Genomic DNA, 16,160 nt, shown 5'->3' with positions numbered 1-16,160 from the left:
TAAATACTGCTATCACTGCTATCATTGGAAATAAAGTGATAATTGAATAAGTGTTAACTTTGTCAATGCAGCTACGCTCAGTATCAATATGGCCCACCCTTCAGATAAATATAAATATGTAGGTAAAACCTAGTCTGGGAACATGGTAGTATCTTGATGTCACTAGTAAACTCTCCATTGAGTTCACTTAATTCCTGATAAAATATGTCCATGTTTGTGTTATCTTGGCAGCGATATGAAAATGGTTTGCCATTGCAATCTTCAGGTTTGATTTCCCATCCAAGAGTAATTAAATTCAATCCTGCTTAGCCTTTTGAGCAGATAGACTGCTATCACCAGCTGAGGGCTTAAGAACTAAGAAGGTCTTCCAAACAAGACCATATCATAAGTGGGAATGTAACTTCCTATGTTGTGCTTCCTACATAGAAAAAAAGAAAAAACATTTGAGACTCTTCTGAAACTCAAATATTTTGCCGCAAATTTATCCATTACTACTTCCTTGATACAAACATTGTTTATACTTAGAGGACCTTTTTGTATTTATACTTCTTTCTTTTGTTTCCATTGAAGCTATTATTTTCAGAAGTATTATTACTAATCTCTTCTTTGTACATAACCACACCTATTTCAATCCCAAACAGCTATAGTAAACATTGGCTTCTTTGAGGAAGTACATGCATAAATAGGTTAATCGGTGCTATCTTTTCATGTGAGCTGATTGTTCCTTTACTGTGGATATGTTTCATAACACTGCAGAAAGCTTGCCAAATGTCTCAAAGGCAAACCAGGTACAACTTACCAAGCATTAAACTACTACATACTGAAACCCTGACATAATGGTAAACAGTTTAAGAGCCACTCCTACCAGCCATTTATTACTCATTTCTTCTCCCCAGTCACTACCACTTGTTCTATGGTTTTGGATTACACCCTTCTCAAACAAGTACTTTCACTAAACTCATTACACACACACACACACACACACACAGAGAGAGAGAGAGAGAGAGAGAGATGTGTGTGTGTGTGTGTGTGTGTGTGTGTGTGTGTGTCATCAAGACCTAGGATACCCCAAACCCAAATCTGCAAAAGTCCATAGATTACCTGTACAAAGTCCAAGAATGTTAATGGCAACAAGTCATCCAGATGGCCAATATCTTTGGAGAAACGATTTAGGATCCTTCCTATAAGAAAATAACAAAACTGAAGATTATTTGACAAAAAAATGGGGGGAAAGTTTGTTTTTCATCATTTTTAAAAATGAGAATGGAGAAAACAAACGTGAACCTCAGCCTGAACCTCATCTTGGAAATACATCTCACAGTATTTGCTCCTCTAAGAAAGATGTCTTCAAGACTTATAGAAATTCAAGTCAATCTGACAATCAAGTCAAATAACAATTGTTATATTAGCCGCTTCCAACTGTTCCAAAATAATAAGCAGGATACACATGCAGTAAATACATTTCCAGCTCAAACTAATTTACATCTGTGCAGAATAATACATTTTGTTCATTCTTTAACATTGCAATAATTAATTTTTACAGTAATGATAATTCTAGGTTGATTTGTGAAGTAAGAAAACAAATTATATACCTAATTTCTCTTTTGGTAGTGATAGACCTTTTAGTAAGTCTGAAGATATTTATATTTGAACACTGTATAGGTAGCTAAACCATAAGGTATACCTTTCTAGGAGCTACAGATATTTTTGAAATCATTTTTAATAGTTTGATTAATGAAAATACATTCCAGGAATGAATAGATATCCAACCATGCAAGCAGTGGTGGGTTCCGGATCCCTTTGCAACCGGTACGGTTGCAATTGGGCCTGGCATCCTCCACAAGAATGTGTGTAGCACGCACACATGCATGCAGTGCGTGCATGCATCCTACCCTCCAGCGACCCCTCCGCAATGCCCCAGCTGCTCAGCAGAGCAGAGCACAGGCACTGTACGTGCCTTGTGCGTGCACGGAAGCACTGAAAAGTTTAAAGACAGGTAAGGACGATGGGCGGGCAGTTGGGCCCTCCGGAGCACCGTACCGGAATGGTACCCGGTGCTCCGGGGAGGCACCGGTACGCCCGTACCAGGGCGTACCGCCTGCAACCCACCACTGCATGCAAGTCTAGCTCAACTAGATTAATGGACTAATGGACTTGGGCTAACCTACTATCAGTGAATGAAACACAGATTTTTTCTGTTAATGAATAACATTTCTGATGAAATTAGAAGCCCTTATTCATTAAAGCTGCAATCCTATTTTTAATTGCTTAGAAATGTTCCTTTAAAAATGTTATGACAAAGTGAAACTTTGAAGAAGCTTGTTAACAATTTGCAATTAACATTTTGCAAAGCTGTGCAAGCCTCTCAAAACTCTGACTGGTTAATAACAAACTTCATCATCATGGGTAGTGAGCTCCCCCTCATATGATGTGATCAAGCAGAAGTTAATCAACCATTTGAACTGGGATGCTTTAATCTGGAGTCTTGCACAAGCAGGAAATCCCAGTTCAACCCCTGAGCACAGGGTTGAACTCAATGATCTAGACCTGGGGTCACCAACATTTTGTACTCAGGGACCATAAATTCATAATTTTAAATCCTGCAGACCACTAATATGATCTGCATAATGACCAGCTGGGTAGGCATGGCTAGGTGGTCATGTGACTGAGTGGGTGTGGCCAGCTTGATGTCACTCACATTGAGGGGCACCTTGCCAGCTTCTACTCACCCTTCCCCTCCTAGACCCTCCTTGCCTGCACACCCGGGATCCTTAGGGCCCCAACAGGAAGCATTTGTTGGAGCTAAGCAGCCACCAGAGTTGGCAAAACAGCTGGCTGGATCTGACTGAGAAGGAGGCTCAGCAGAAGCACCTCACCGAGGACTATGAGCATAGGCTTTCCAAGCAGAGGGAAGACTTACAATACAAAACAATACAATACAATACAATACAATACAATACAATTGCAGAGTTGGAAGAGATCTTGGAGGTCTTCTAGTCCAACCCCCTGCCTAAGCAGGAAACCTTATACCGTTTCAAATCCAACTATCCAACATCTTCTTAAAGACTTCCAGTGTTAGGGCATTCACAACATAAGGAGGCAAGCTGATTAATTGTTTTAACTGTCAGGAAATTTCTCCTCAGTTCTAAGTTGCTTCTCTCCTTGATTAGTTTCCACCCGTTGCTTCTTGTTCTACCCTCAGGTGCCTTGCAGAATAGTTTGACTCAGCAATATAGATATGAGACTCATGGTAAAGATTCTGACAAAATTCCCTGAAAATAAGCCCTCCCCAGATAATAATCCCAATCAAGCTTTTTAGCACATGCACTAAAATAAGACCTCCCCCAAATATAAGCCCTCCCTGAAAATATTGCAACACAGCAGCAGCCATGAGGTGATCACACTCGCTGCTTCCTGCACCTCAAAAATAATAAGACCTCCCTGAAAATAAGGCCAAGCACTTTTTTCAGGACTCAAAAGAAAATAAGTCCTTGTCTTATTTTCGGGGAAACGTGGTATTAGATGACTAGGTTTATGAAATAAGTGAAATGTTGGTTGCTTGTTCAGTAGAACAAGCATCAGCAGAACATTCAAAGAATTTGAAAGATGACACAATATTGTTGGACTGAATAAATAATAATTATGAATGGACACAATATTGTAGAAAGGTTGGGAGAAGAGGTTTTTTTTTCAGAGAAAGTAACTACAGCAGTCTTGCAATGTTAGGTAACTGATTGCAATGGAATATGCACATTTGCTACAAAGACATCACAAAAAGATACAAAAGAAGCTAAAAAAAATCTTAGTACATTCCTTCAGATTTAGAACAGCTATTCTGATTCACTCCAGGTCTGATGAATTATTTAAATTGCAAAACTTAAACGTAGAATAGGAATTTCATGCCTTGAATTTCTTGAGAAGGAATTCAAATTCAAATGTGAATTCAAATATCAATCAGCTGAAAACAATTCAGACAACGAACAAAGGCTTACTGAGACAACTAACTTAATCTCTCTTTAAGTTGCATGATGAAGAGCGCACTCTAAAAGGCAAAGCTAGGACAAAGAAAAAAGCAGTACCATTTAAATTTCATTTAATTAGATTTAAATTTAATCAAATTAAGGATATATAACTAAATGAATGCATTATTTGTATCTTACATTTCCAGCCTTCCTTTTCTGATTCAGTTAATATAATTAGAATCCATGTATAATTCTTCTATTTTCATTTTCTTCTGTTTCATTAAAAATGAGAATTTCTTTATCTTTTGCAAAGGTTCTAGGCCCACACAGATGATAAACCGGTCAGATAGTGGGAAGATGTTTCCTTGTCACTCAAATGTTGTGCCCTCTAGATGTAGGGATTACAACAACAAGAATTCCTAGTTGTCATATTTGGAAATTCCAGTTCTCTAATTTATGTTTGCGTGGTAGATATATGCCAACATTTCTACTATTTAGAAGATTACCACCTAATAGCTAATAGTATGGCATGGCAAGTTATAAGATGATTAGTCTTCATATTAGCCTGAGGTTCTTCTCATGATTTTCTTAAAGCACTTTTTCAAATATATGAATTTGTTAACTTCTTCTATGTTTACTGGCATGCATAAGACTTAATCTGAGTCACTTCAGCTCTACAAAAGATACTAGTGATGATGATTGTCATCATCTTGAATTAATCCACTCCAACAAAAGGCCTCTTTATTGAAAGTTATGGGCTGTCATGCACACCCTGGTCCAGTGCATACTGGTAGATAGTCTTCCCAGTCCAGCAATGAGAGCGTATCATCATCATTAGCAACTTTTAATGATCTCTTGCAAGGTAGAGTTTAAGCCAGTGATGGCAAACCTTTTTGGCATTGAGTGCCAAAACTGGAACATGCATGCATATGCATGTGCCAGAGTATCATAAACCCAAAGACCAGCAGATTTTGGCCGTTTTCAGGCCAAAAATGACCCAAAGAACACCCTCGAAAACAGCCTCAAAATGACCCCAAAAAACAGCCTCAAAATGACCCCCAAAACAGCCTGAAAATGTCCCAAAAAATACCCATGAAGATCAGCTAGCCGACGCTCATGTGCACACTGGAAACCAGAAGAGCAGCTGGCGATGGTGCACATTTCCACAGAGAGGACTCTGCATGCCACCTCTGGCATGCGTGTCATAGGTTCACCATCATGATTCTAGGCAGCTGAAATGGAGGCGAGTGATTACTGGCCAGATGCCCTTCCTGTCACCAATGCAGAGTTATATTCAGCAGATATATTCTCATCGTGCCCAGAGAAAGAAATATTAATCTCTACCTAGGATCAAACTCACATCCTCCTGATTGTGAGGTGAAAGTTCAACCTCTAGGCCACCGCACCATCCTAGAAGTGTGTGATTGGCCCAAATTCATCCACCCAGCTTCCATACTAAGGGAGGAATATAATCTGAATCTCACTGCTTCTACTCCAGCATAATAACTACTATGGGACAGAAAAACACACACACACACACACACACACACACACACACACACACACACACACAAATATAAAGACCAAAAAAGCAAAATAATAAACATTTTATTACTTTATAAATCTTTGTGATTGTTTGTTTTCTTCCTCTCTGTTATTCATTCAGGTCAGTAATATATAACCGGCTGTAATACAATGCACATATATATTAAATACATATTTATATATTTCATATTGCTTCTTGAGATGTATGGAAAAACTGTATGCGAACCTCAAGCTGGGCCTGTGGATATGGGATAAATATCCATAATGCAAAGCATGTCAGGCTTTGTTTCCAATTTTTTCACAAGGTCCTATTTCATTCTCCTTTCGAAGAGGACGAGATTTTTTTTCCTTTACAAATTTATTTGATCCTCTACAAACTTTTCAAAGCTTGCAATAAATACAAGTTATGAGATAAACACTGTAAAACCTCTGTCTTGGCTCTCTAACCCAAACTAGTATGGTGTAAAGTAACATCTAAAGTTATGAGAATGGCTAATGAGTGCCAGAATAATATAATTTGGCTTCAGAGCCAAGTGAGTATCAAGCTTAGCCAATAGCTGTACTAATCATTCCAAAAGGAAGATTATTTATATGCAATATTCCCATTTTAAAATGACTACTTAGTTCTCATGGGTAATCAAGTTGCTAATCAACTCCAACAAACTGTAGCTTTGATGTCGGGCTTGCAATGTTTTGTTAAGCAATGCAGTATTTTAAAAAGAATGTTTGCCAGAAATTCTAGTAGGGAAAAAAAAAGTTTTGCTTTAAAAATCAAGGGAATGGGAGTTATTCAGCCTGGAAAAATGATCTGTTTTTTAAAAAACTGAACAGCCCTTTTAATCTGACTAATTCACGTGTTAATTTTTGGAACGATGAGTAGAGGCATATGATTTGGAAAGGACTGGTACATGAGCACAATTATAAATACGAATGTAGCAGGGATTCAGTGATACATCATTCGGAAAGCTTCGCTCTAGAGCAAGATAACAATTTTGAAACTGTTTTGCTTAACAAAACAGGCCTATCTTTTGTAAACTTGCAGCATGTAATGAAAACTCTACCAAGTTCTAAAGAAGACCCTGGGCCTTTCTGGAATTACACCCATTACAGAAGAGGGATATTCCAAGGGTGTACATTTACTCATTTCTTAAACATACTTGAATGTTGCCGCAATTAAAAACAAATATTGGTTTTAATTTTTAATTTTAAAAACAATTATGAATATGTAAAGAAAACATGTAATCCCAGGAGGGTAGACAGAGAAAAACTCCATTTTTATAATGGAAAAATCTGTGTGTGTGTGCGCGTGTGCACACACACGTGCGCGCGTTCCAGGATAACTCTGGAATGCCAGAAACAATTTCAACCATACTTGGTACACAGATGACTTACTCTCTGGAAACAAATACTGTGGGGGTAAGGCACCCCTAACAGCCTTCGGAGTGTGTGTTCTGTTACGACACAGCCTGTTGTACCTTCAAATGGCTTCTACTGCATTACTGTAAAATGGCTTCTATTGTACAGCACAGTGGAGTTGCCATGGTAACGGCTTCACAGTACTACACAAGGGGACTCCCTCTGGTAAGGAGGAAAATCCAAAATTAGAAATTACATTTGGTCCAGACATTTTCCCCTTATAAATAAATACCTCGACATCGCCGGTTTATCAGCTAGTTATCACTGAAATACATGTTTTCCATTGACAGCACAGAAGATGCATATTGCTCTTTAAAACTATAAAACATTAGACACAATTTATGAAATTATTACAAAAAAAGCTCTGAGGTCAGGAGAACTATATCCCATTACCTTTCAGTGTGCTTAATCCCAGAATATACACATTCCTAATACTTTTAGGGTATTTTCAAACTCTTGCTTCCCTCGTACAAAGAATGTTAGCTTTTACAAGATATATATTAATTCCAGAGATCTTAATACTATCGCATTAAATAATATTGCTGGCACACACACACACACACACACACACACACAAACACACACACGGAGTATTTTAAATTTCTACCTAAGTAATTAAATACCTCTTCAAAGTCCATTAATCATCGTTAAATGAGAGTCTGTCATCAAAGTTCTATGTACATATTTGGGACTATGCTATAGTCAAACACTTCGCCATATCTAAGTTAAACAATGATTCATTAAACCTCCCTCTCTGTATAATAGTTAGGGCAAACTTGAAGTGAAAGGATCGAAACGCTTTTGTTCTTCATAAAGGAGACAGTTTGTGATATTCTTTTCTTACAAGCTCTGTAAATTGCTTTAATTGCTGGAATCAGAATGTACTCAGGTGGTTTCACATCCATGCCTGGCTTTTGCAGCTGTCTGTTGACACTTGAGAGTGGATGTTCAAATCTTTCCTTCCAAATAGGAAGTGCACATCACAATCCAATCACCTACTTCAAATTCATGCTTTCTCATTAAAGGATCCAATAAAAACTAACCATTCAACTCTTGAGTACTTAAGTTTAGAAGCTGAGCATCAAATTACCAGTCTGGCGGTCTTATATGTGGTCCAACAAGATACATCCATTATTACCATCTTCTTCTTCCCTATGTCCAGTTTGTCACAACAGCATTTTCAGTAACATTAGAACCTGTTGGGAAACACCCAGCCAGACAGGGGAGAGGCCTCAAGCGCAGAAGTAATGTGCATTCTTTGTACAGTCACAAGAAATCCAGAAGTGGCACCCCCTGCCCCAAGTTTTTTTATAGAGCCTTATGTCCTTATCTATCTGTTCCCAGGCTGAGGCTGCCAGTCTGGGAAGATTCCTGCATAACAGGCAGAATACAATAAAGTAGCAAGCATGGACACGTGTGGTCTAGTTCCTTATGACTCAGAGAAAACATAGTATGGTTGGGAGACTTTGACCAAATTATACTGAAAAGTGGGCTTTCCCTACCCAATTCAATAACATTAACAAAATCAACTCAGCTAAACCTCTCATTCCAGATAACTATGCTACCCAGAGTTGTCGTGGATAGCAAGATAGACAGCTTATAACTTTAACAATAAGAAACAAACCCAGGTTAATGAAAGATATGGAATCATAGGGGTCTTTAATTCCACCAACCTAATATTACATTACAATTATTTTTTTGGCCAAACATGTGTTACAATATACGACTATATATGACTAAAAAGGATTTTTTTTAATTCCTGAAAACAGATCCCAAAATTATTTCTTCTGAATGCCTTTAAGTAAAGGTAAAGGTTCCCCTCGCACATATGTGCTAGCCGATTCTGACTCTAGGGGGCAGTGCTCCTCTCCATTTCAAAGCCAAAGAGCCAGCGCTGTCCAAAGACATCTCCGTGGTCATGTGGCCGGCATGACTAAACGGCGAAGGCACACAGAATGCTGTTACCTTCCCACCAAAGGTGGTTCCTATTTTTCTACTTGCATTTTTACATGCTTTCGAACTGCTAGGTGGCAGAAGCTGGGACTAGTAGCGGGAGCTCACTCCATTGCGTGGCGCTATGGATTCAAACTGCCGAACTGCTGACCTTTCTGATGGACAAGCTCAGCATCTTAGCTTCTGAGCCACCGCATCCCTTCTGAGTGTCTTATTCCACCCAAAATCCAGCTGTGGGCCATAGATCACATACTTATAATAGTAAATATTGTATTTCCTTATTCTGGTACTCCCACCAAACTGGAATTAAAGTTCCAGGAATGCCCCCAGTCAAGTCAGTTACATCTAGATGGTTCCAGATTAGGGGAGGTTGGTTGCAGAGTAACATTTAAACAGTTTTTTATACTGTATATCCATTCTTCTCTAAGAGAAACTAGTGCGGGGGAGGGATACATCACTAAAATGTTTTTATTGCTACTTTAAGCATTTTCCAGTTTTCAAGGCAATGACAAATAATTGAATTTGTCCATATCAATTGCTGACAGAAAACACACCCCACAGCAATGCTAGTGAAGTTCAACGCAGTACAATAATTAAATCATCAAAAACCATTAAAATTGGGTTTCAAGCAATGAAAGGAACCAAGTTTCGTTTCTGAAAAAAAATAGAGAAAACTAAAAATATTTATATATGTATCTTGAATGGTTGACAATTACTGATCTATTCTAGTTTCCATTCCATGTTCTTATAAATAAATGCTTATAGAGGCATCTTATCTTTTTTAAAAATATGTTACTAACATTGCCTGTCCACATATACTACTATGCAGTTATTACTGGCTTCGCTACAGGGATCCTCAAAATACAAATAAGAAAAATACATGCAGATTTTCTCTGCCCACCCCCCACCCCCAATATGTGCCAGAAGACAGAAAGTAACAAGAACATAATCACTCTCCTGACTTTTGTAAATGGTACTGAGCAGTTTCAGGATACAACAAACCCATTTGTAGTGTTTTATATCCTCAATTAATTTATTATTTAAACAAGACTCTCAGTTACCCAAGAAGCCAGTCACGGCCTAGGAAAAGAAAAGTTTGAACGTTACATCATGGGGGGAAAAGTTGTCCCAAAAAATCTAGTTCAATTTATGCCCCAAATTTGGGTGTAACGGTAGTACCCCTATTTTTTTTAGACAGTAATTTATTAATATTGATAATTGCAATAATAGATAATTGCAATTTTTTAGTTTACTACAAACTAAAAAAAAAGGTACAGAAAAGAAAAAAGACAGGAAAAAATATGAATACAGTAAAAAGAAAAGAAAACAACATAAAGAAATGATCTCCTACTAATTTTAGTAACATCACCTCTTAAAATATCATAAATAATCCCTTCTTCCCATGTCTCATCTTTTATCTATACACAAACTATAAAACCTCACCTTTTTAGTTTTGATGTCCAAAATGAAATCCAATGGTGAAAAGAGTAAGGTTCTACATTTAGGCAAGAAAAACGAAATGCACAGGTACAGTATAGGTGATACCTTGCTCAATAGTAGTAATTTTGAGAGGGATCTTGGAGTCCTAGTGGACAACCATTTAAATATGAGCCAGCAGTGTGCAGCAGCTGCCAAAAAAGCCAACATAGTTCTAGGCTGCATAAACAGAGGGATAGAATCAAGATCACGTGAAGTGTTAATGCCAATTTATAATGCCTTGGTAAGGCCACACTTGGAATACTGCATTCAGTTTTCGTCGCCACGATGTAGAAAAGATGAGGGGACTCTAGAAAGAGTGCAGAGAAGAGCAAAGATGATTAGGGGACTGGAGGCTAAAACATATGAAGAACAGTTGCAGGAACTGGGTATGTCTAGTTTAATGAATAGAAGGACTAGGAGAGACATGATAGCAGTGTTCCAATATCTCAGGGGTTGCCATAAAGAAGAGGCAGTCAAACTATTCTCCAAGGCACCTGAGGGCAGAAGAAGAAGCAATCGAAACTAATCAAGGAGAGAAGCAACTTAGAACTGAGGAGAAATTTCCTGACAGGTAGAACAATTAATCAGTGGAACAGCTTGCCTCCAGAAGTTCTGAATGCCCCAATACTGGAAGTCTTTAAGAAGATGTTGGATAGCCATTTGTCTGAAAAGCTATAAGATTTCCTGCCTAGGAAGTGGTTGCACTAGAAGACCTCCAAGGTCCCTTCCAACTCTACTATTGTATTGTATTAAATACATCCCTTTACCTCACAAGACTAAAATTATAGTTTTTTTTCCCAATCTCCTTTGTTCTCACTGCGCCTTGCAATGGATTGGGCCTCTTTGCACTGCACTTCTAATCAATTTCTCCATTGGTACTCAATGATCTTTTGCTCTTAAACTGAAACCATTTTTCCTTTATAATGGGAATTACACACTGAAGTACAACCAACATAGCGGATTGGGATTTGAGTCCTTTTGGAGTTTAGTCAGTTGGTGCTACCATCAAATTGTTACTCAAAATCAACCTTGTCAGTACCAGTGAAGCAGTGGTTAAAAAGGAACAGAAATATTTTGCTAAAATTATTAACAAGTGAGGAAATTCCTCAGGGGACTATCCATTAGTCCTACAGGTAGTACATAATTTACACCCATTTGTAAGTTTAGTGACTGTTCAAAGTTACAACTGCACCAAAAATGGAAACATATAACTATTTTTCACACTTTAGACTGCTGCAGCATCCTCATGGTCACATGATCGAAATTTGGACACTTGGCAACTGGCATATGTTTATGACAGTTGCAATGTCTGTGGCATGCATTTATGACATGTTTTTATGACAGTTGCAATGCAATTTGGACACTTGGCAACTGGCATGCAATGACAGTTGCAAAGTTGATCACTTTTTGCAACCTTCTGACAAGCAAAGTCAATTGGGAAGCTAGATTCACTTAATCGTGCTATTAACTGCAGAGTTTCACCTAACAACTGTGGCAAGAATGGTCATAAAATGGGGCAAAACTCATGTAACAACTGTCTTGCTTACAACAGAAAGTTTTGGCTCCATTTTGATTGTAAATTGAGGTCTACCTGTTTTCTTGGATTAGCAATCTCCAGCAGAAGGCAGAAAGGTATCAATAAGATTACAGATTACATCTCAGTCAAAAACACAAAAGAGGAATGAAACTTAAGCAAAATGATTACATGTTCGCAGGTTGGACCAATGTCATTAGCTCTTATAGAGGGGCTTTCCCCCTTTGCTAGTACCAGTAATTATACAAGAATTAAATGATGGTGACACGTTGGTTCAGTGGCTAAGACGCTGCGCTTGTCGATCAGAAAGGTCAGCAGTTCGGCGGTTCGAATCCCAAGTGCCGCATAACGGAGTGAGCTCCTGTTACTTGTCCCAGCATCTGCCAACCTAGCAGTTCGAAAGCAGGTAAAATGCAAATAGAAAAATAGGGACTACCTTTGGTGGGAAGGGAACAGCGTTCTGCATGCCTTCGGCATTTAGTCATCCCGGCCACATGACCATGGAGACATCTTCAGACAGCGCTGGCTCTTGGGCTTTGAAATGGAGATGAGCACTGCCCCCTGAGTCAGGAATGACTAGCACATATGTGCGAGGGGAACTTTTATCTTTATTTTTACCTAACGGCAGTGCCCATTTTTATTTTGCTTTATTTTGTAGGCTGCCTAGACAATTGCAGTTTACAAAGTAATTAATAGTATAACAAATAAACAAGTCAAAATTGCTATGCCTCACATCAGGCAGACATGCACACTTTAAAAAAAATGAGGCATAATGAACATCTGACAAGAAGGTTATTACAAAGGGAAGCAACTGAGGAAACAATCCTGCTGAACCAGCAGTCCCAGGATAGACCAAGAAGCTCAGGCAGAGACAGGTACTCATTTGCCTTGAAAATAATGGTTGCCTGGGAAGAAAATGGGCTGAAGGTAGCACATACCTGAGACCTGTTGTGTCTCATGAAAAAAAAAATCTTAGCTTTTTTAGCCCAGCCAGTTCTCCCAATGTACCCCAAAATAGCCATGTACACAGAGGTGATATCCAGGTGTCAAAAGGTTAAATTGCATTTGACACACAACTCTAATCACACATGGCAGCTTAAATACTGGAAATACAGGGAAATTTTAGGCTTCTGATGCAGCAAATCCTACTGAAGCTATGCAGGTTTAGGCTTGGCCATCCTTTGTTCCATAAGAGAAGGACAGCAGAATATCAATGAAGTAGCGTGTAAAATCATACAGGAATGTACACAGAACTGCACTGACTGTAACTCAATTGATTGTATTCACATGCTTTAAAAGCTGGCTTGAGAAGCAAAATGGAGGGAAGGGCATTCTTCTGTCTGTGGGGCCTCAAATATATTTCCAAACCGACACCTGGATGAGGGAGATGGCTGCTGAGATGCTCATGCAGAAACATTCACTCACCACTTGACAAAAATAGCCGGAGAAAGGACAAGGCCCTTCCTCCTCTTCTTCCTTCCTCCCCTCTGCTATTTTCCTCAAACTGAAACAAAATCAACAGGTTAAGTCACACATCTAAATGTAATGAGATCCTCTGGCCCCAAGTCATTGCTAAAAAGTTTGATTTAAACACAAAAAGGATATTTGAGAGAATATGAGTGTGGATAGGCTGCCACATTTGGAAGCACAAAGAAACACATTGAGAATGAGATGCACACGTGTGCAAAGAGAGAGAGAGAGGGAAGAAGGGAGGGAGGGAGACTATCTGTCTGGTACAACCATGTCTGTCTTACAAAACTATCAGCCTCAGGCATCGAAACACTGTTTTGCTTCATCTTCAATCTACCGCAGTTTTGTTATTATGAGATTTAATATTCTTTGTTGTCTTACCTAGAATGCTCAGGGAAGCATATGAGCTTTTTATAACGCCTTTTGATTCTATTCCAGCTGTTTCCTAAGTCATTTGGTTTTCCTCCAATTAGAATATTGTATACTCTAAAAGGAAGTTTTAGTATCAGCCCTATTTCTGGGTTTATTCTGAGGAGAAGGGGTGGCAACTCTAAGCTGTGCAGTAGACTTCTAGGTAGGGATGATCAAAACATCTTTCTTTGCTCTTAATCCCTTAAGATTAACAAGGATGAGACTCAGGTCTCATGAAGATCATAGGGTCTAACAAACACTGTTGTATTTTCTTCAGTGAAAATACAGATCATGATACTGTCAGGTCTATTCAGGTAGCCATGGGAATGAACTTCCGGATTGCCCATTGGGCTGTTTTTCTCCCTCCAGAAGCTTCAGGAGGCTTTCCTGAAGCCCGTGGAGGCCAAAATATGACTCAACACGCCTCCCGGAAGTCCAGAGGGGGTTGTGCATGCATGCGCGGGGGGAGGGCATTGCATTATGGCTGTGGCCATGGACATGTGCAACCGCCCACACTCCCCACCCTTTTGGCAAGCCTCGACAAAAAGGTTAGCCATCACTGACCTAGAACTTCAAATTCCTGGTACATTCTGTTTGCTTTAAGCTCCTTAATTGCTAGTATAGAAGCAGGGATGTCAATTTGCCAAATGAGAGTTTCTTTTTCTATAATGTTGTTAAAATGATAAATGTGTCACCAGAAACTTCATTTTGTCTTAATCCCTGATGAATGCCATTAAGGCATTAAAAGGGAAGCACAGAAGAAAGGGGAAGATATAGGATATAGAATTAAAGAGTTAGAAGGGATCTTGGTGGTCTTCCAGTCCAACCCCCTGCACAAGCAGGGGACCCTATAACATTCCAGCCAAATGACTGTCCAATTTCCTCTTTAAAACCTCCAATGATCCTGACACCATAAATCCATCTGGCATAAAGTCAAAATGCTTTTGTTCCCTTAAACATCTGGCAATTATTTACAATTCATGAATCCACTCAGGATCAATTAAAGCAATCCAAAATTATATTATAATAGAGTTGAAATGGACCTTGAAGGGCTCTTAGGTAAACCCACTATACACAGCAGGAATCCCAAGACTATCCCAGCAAAGGGTTGCCCAACCTTCAATGATGGAGCACCTATGTCTCCAAAAGGCAGGTTGTTTCACTGCTTCAGGTCTCACAATCCTTATTGTGAGTTTACATCTGTAAAGATTCCACCCACTGGGTCTTGTTTTATCCTTGGACACTAAGAATAAATCCCCACTTTCTTCCTTGTGCAGTCCTTCCAAGATTGGAAGACTACTCTCATGTCTTCCTTCAACCTTCTCTTCTTTAAACCCATCTTTAGGCTAAACATATCCATTTCTTTTAACTGTTCTTTAGAGGAATTAACCTCTAATAATAGGATTTAGATTCCACCCACTGATTCTTAACTTAGGTTCAGGCACTATGGGAAATAAATCCATGCATTTTTCCTTGTGACAGTCCTTCTGTCTGTAATGGAAGACTGCTATGGTTCTCCCTTCAGTTTTCTCTATTTTAGTTACTTCTTTAGGCTAAACATATCCAATTTCTTTAAATGTTCTTCATGGATTTAGGCCTCCTTTTATATTTAAAATTGGGACAGGACATCTCTTATGAACTTTTTGCATAAAACAAAAAGAAATGCATTTATGATTCATGGTTTTGCCAATAAAATAGATCATTAAAAGAGGATACTCGTGGGTAACTTTATAGAAAGAAGTACATTTAAAACTGTATAATTGCTGTAAAAAAGATTGGAAATCACTCCTTTGTGTCTTCTTTCTTTTCTATTTTTCTTTCAATTTTCAGTTTTCTTTCAGTTTTCATTTTTCTTCCACACTTTATATTAATTTGCATAAGTTTTTGAATTTGCTCTTTTTTAAAAAAACTTTTAATATAATTAATAATTTTAACAATTGGGACAGGACTCACCAAATGTTTGTTATCAGAATTTAGAACTAGATTCAAAATCCAGTGAAGGATTACAGCTTGCCTTAAAAATATATATTTGATTAATGTCAATCTTTAGGAAAATTAAAAATCAGTAGTGATATATAACCGACATTCTTTGTCTCAATTCTCTTCTATTGCAATGAAAAGTCAACCAAATTACACCTATGTCTCTCAAAACTCCAATACTGTTTCAGTATGTCATGTGAAACATATCCTATGAATTTAAGATAAGATTTTCTTAAATAAGGATCACAGACATTCAAGAAACGATTTATTTTCTGACAAGCTCCATCAAAACCTCCTGGCAGGCCACATTTAGCAAATGGAAAGGAACAGACATATTATGGAATCAAATTGCTATATTGACTGCTTTTGACAGAGAAAGACTAGAGCCCAGCTTTTCTATATTTATTATC

The 16,160-nt window shown here is 38.4% G+C and overlaps 1 protein-coding gene across 1 annotated transcript in view; it reads right to left on the bottom strand.

Moving 5' to 3' along the window:
* Positions 1-16,160, bottom strand: part of ABCC4 (ATP binding cassette subfamily C member 4) — a 210,967-nt gene that overhangs the window by 91,849 nt on the left and 102,958 nt on the right. The window contains exon 20 of the mRNA XM_032227044.1: positions 1,102-1,181. Within this exon, the coding sequence (XP_032082935.1) occupies positions 1,102-1,181 (80 nt within the window). The remainder of the gene's footprint in view (positions 1-1,101; positions 1,182-16,160) is intronic.

The sequence above is a fragment of the Thamnophis elegans genome, chromosome 11, assembly GCF_009769535.1.
Source record: "Thamnophis elegans isolate rThaEle1 chromosome 11, rThaEle1.pri, whole genome shotgun sequence".
Classification (NCBI taxonomy): domain Eukaryota; kingdom Metazoa; phylum Chordata; class Lepidosauria; order Squamata; family Colubridae; genus Thamnophis; species Thamnophis elegans.
The sequence above is the reverse complement of the archived record's forward strand: the minus strand, read 5'-3'. Positions and strand labels throughout refer to the sequence as shown.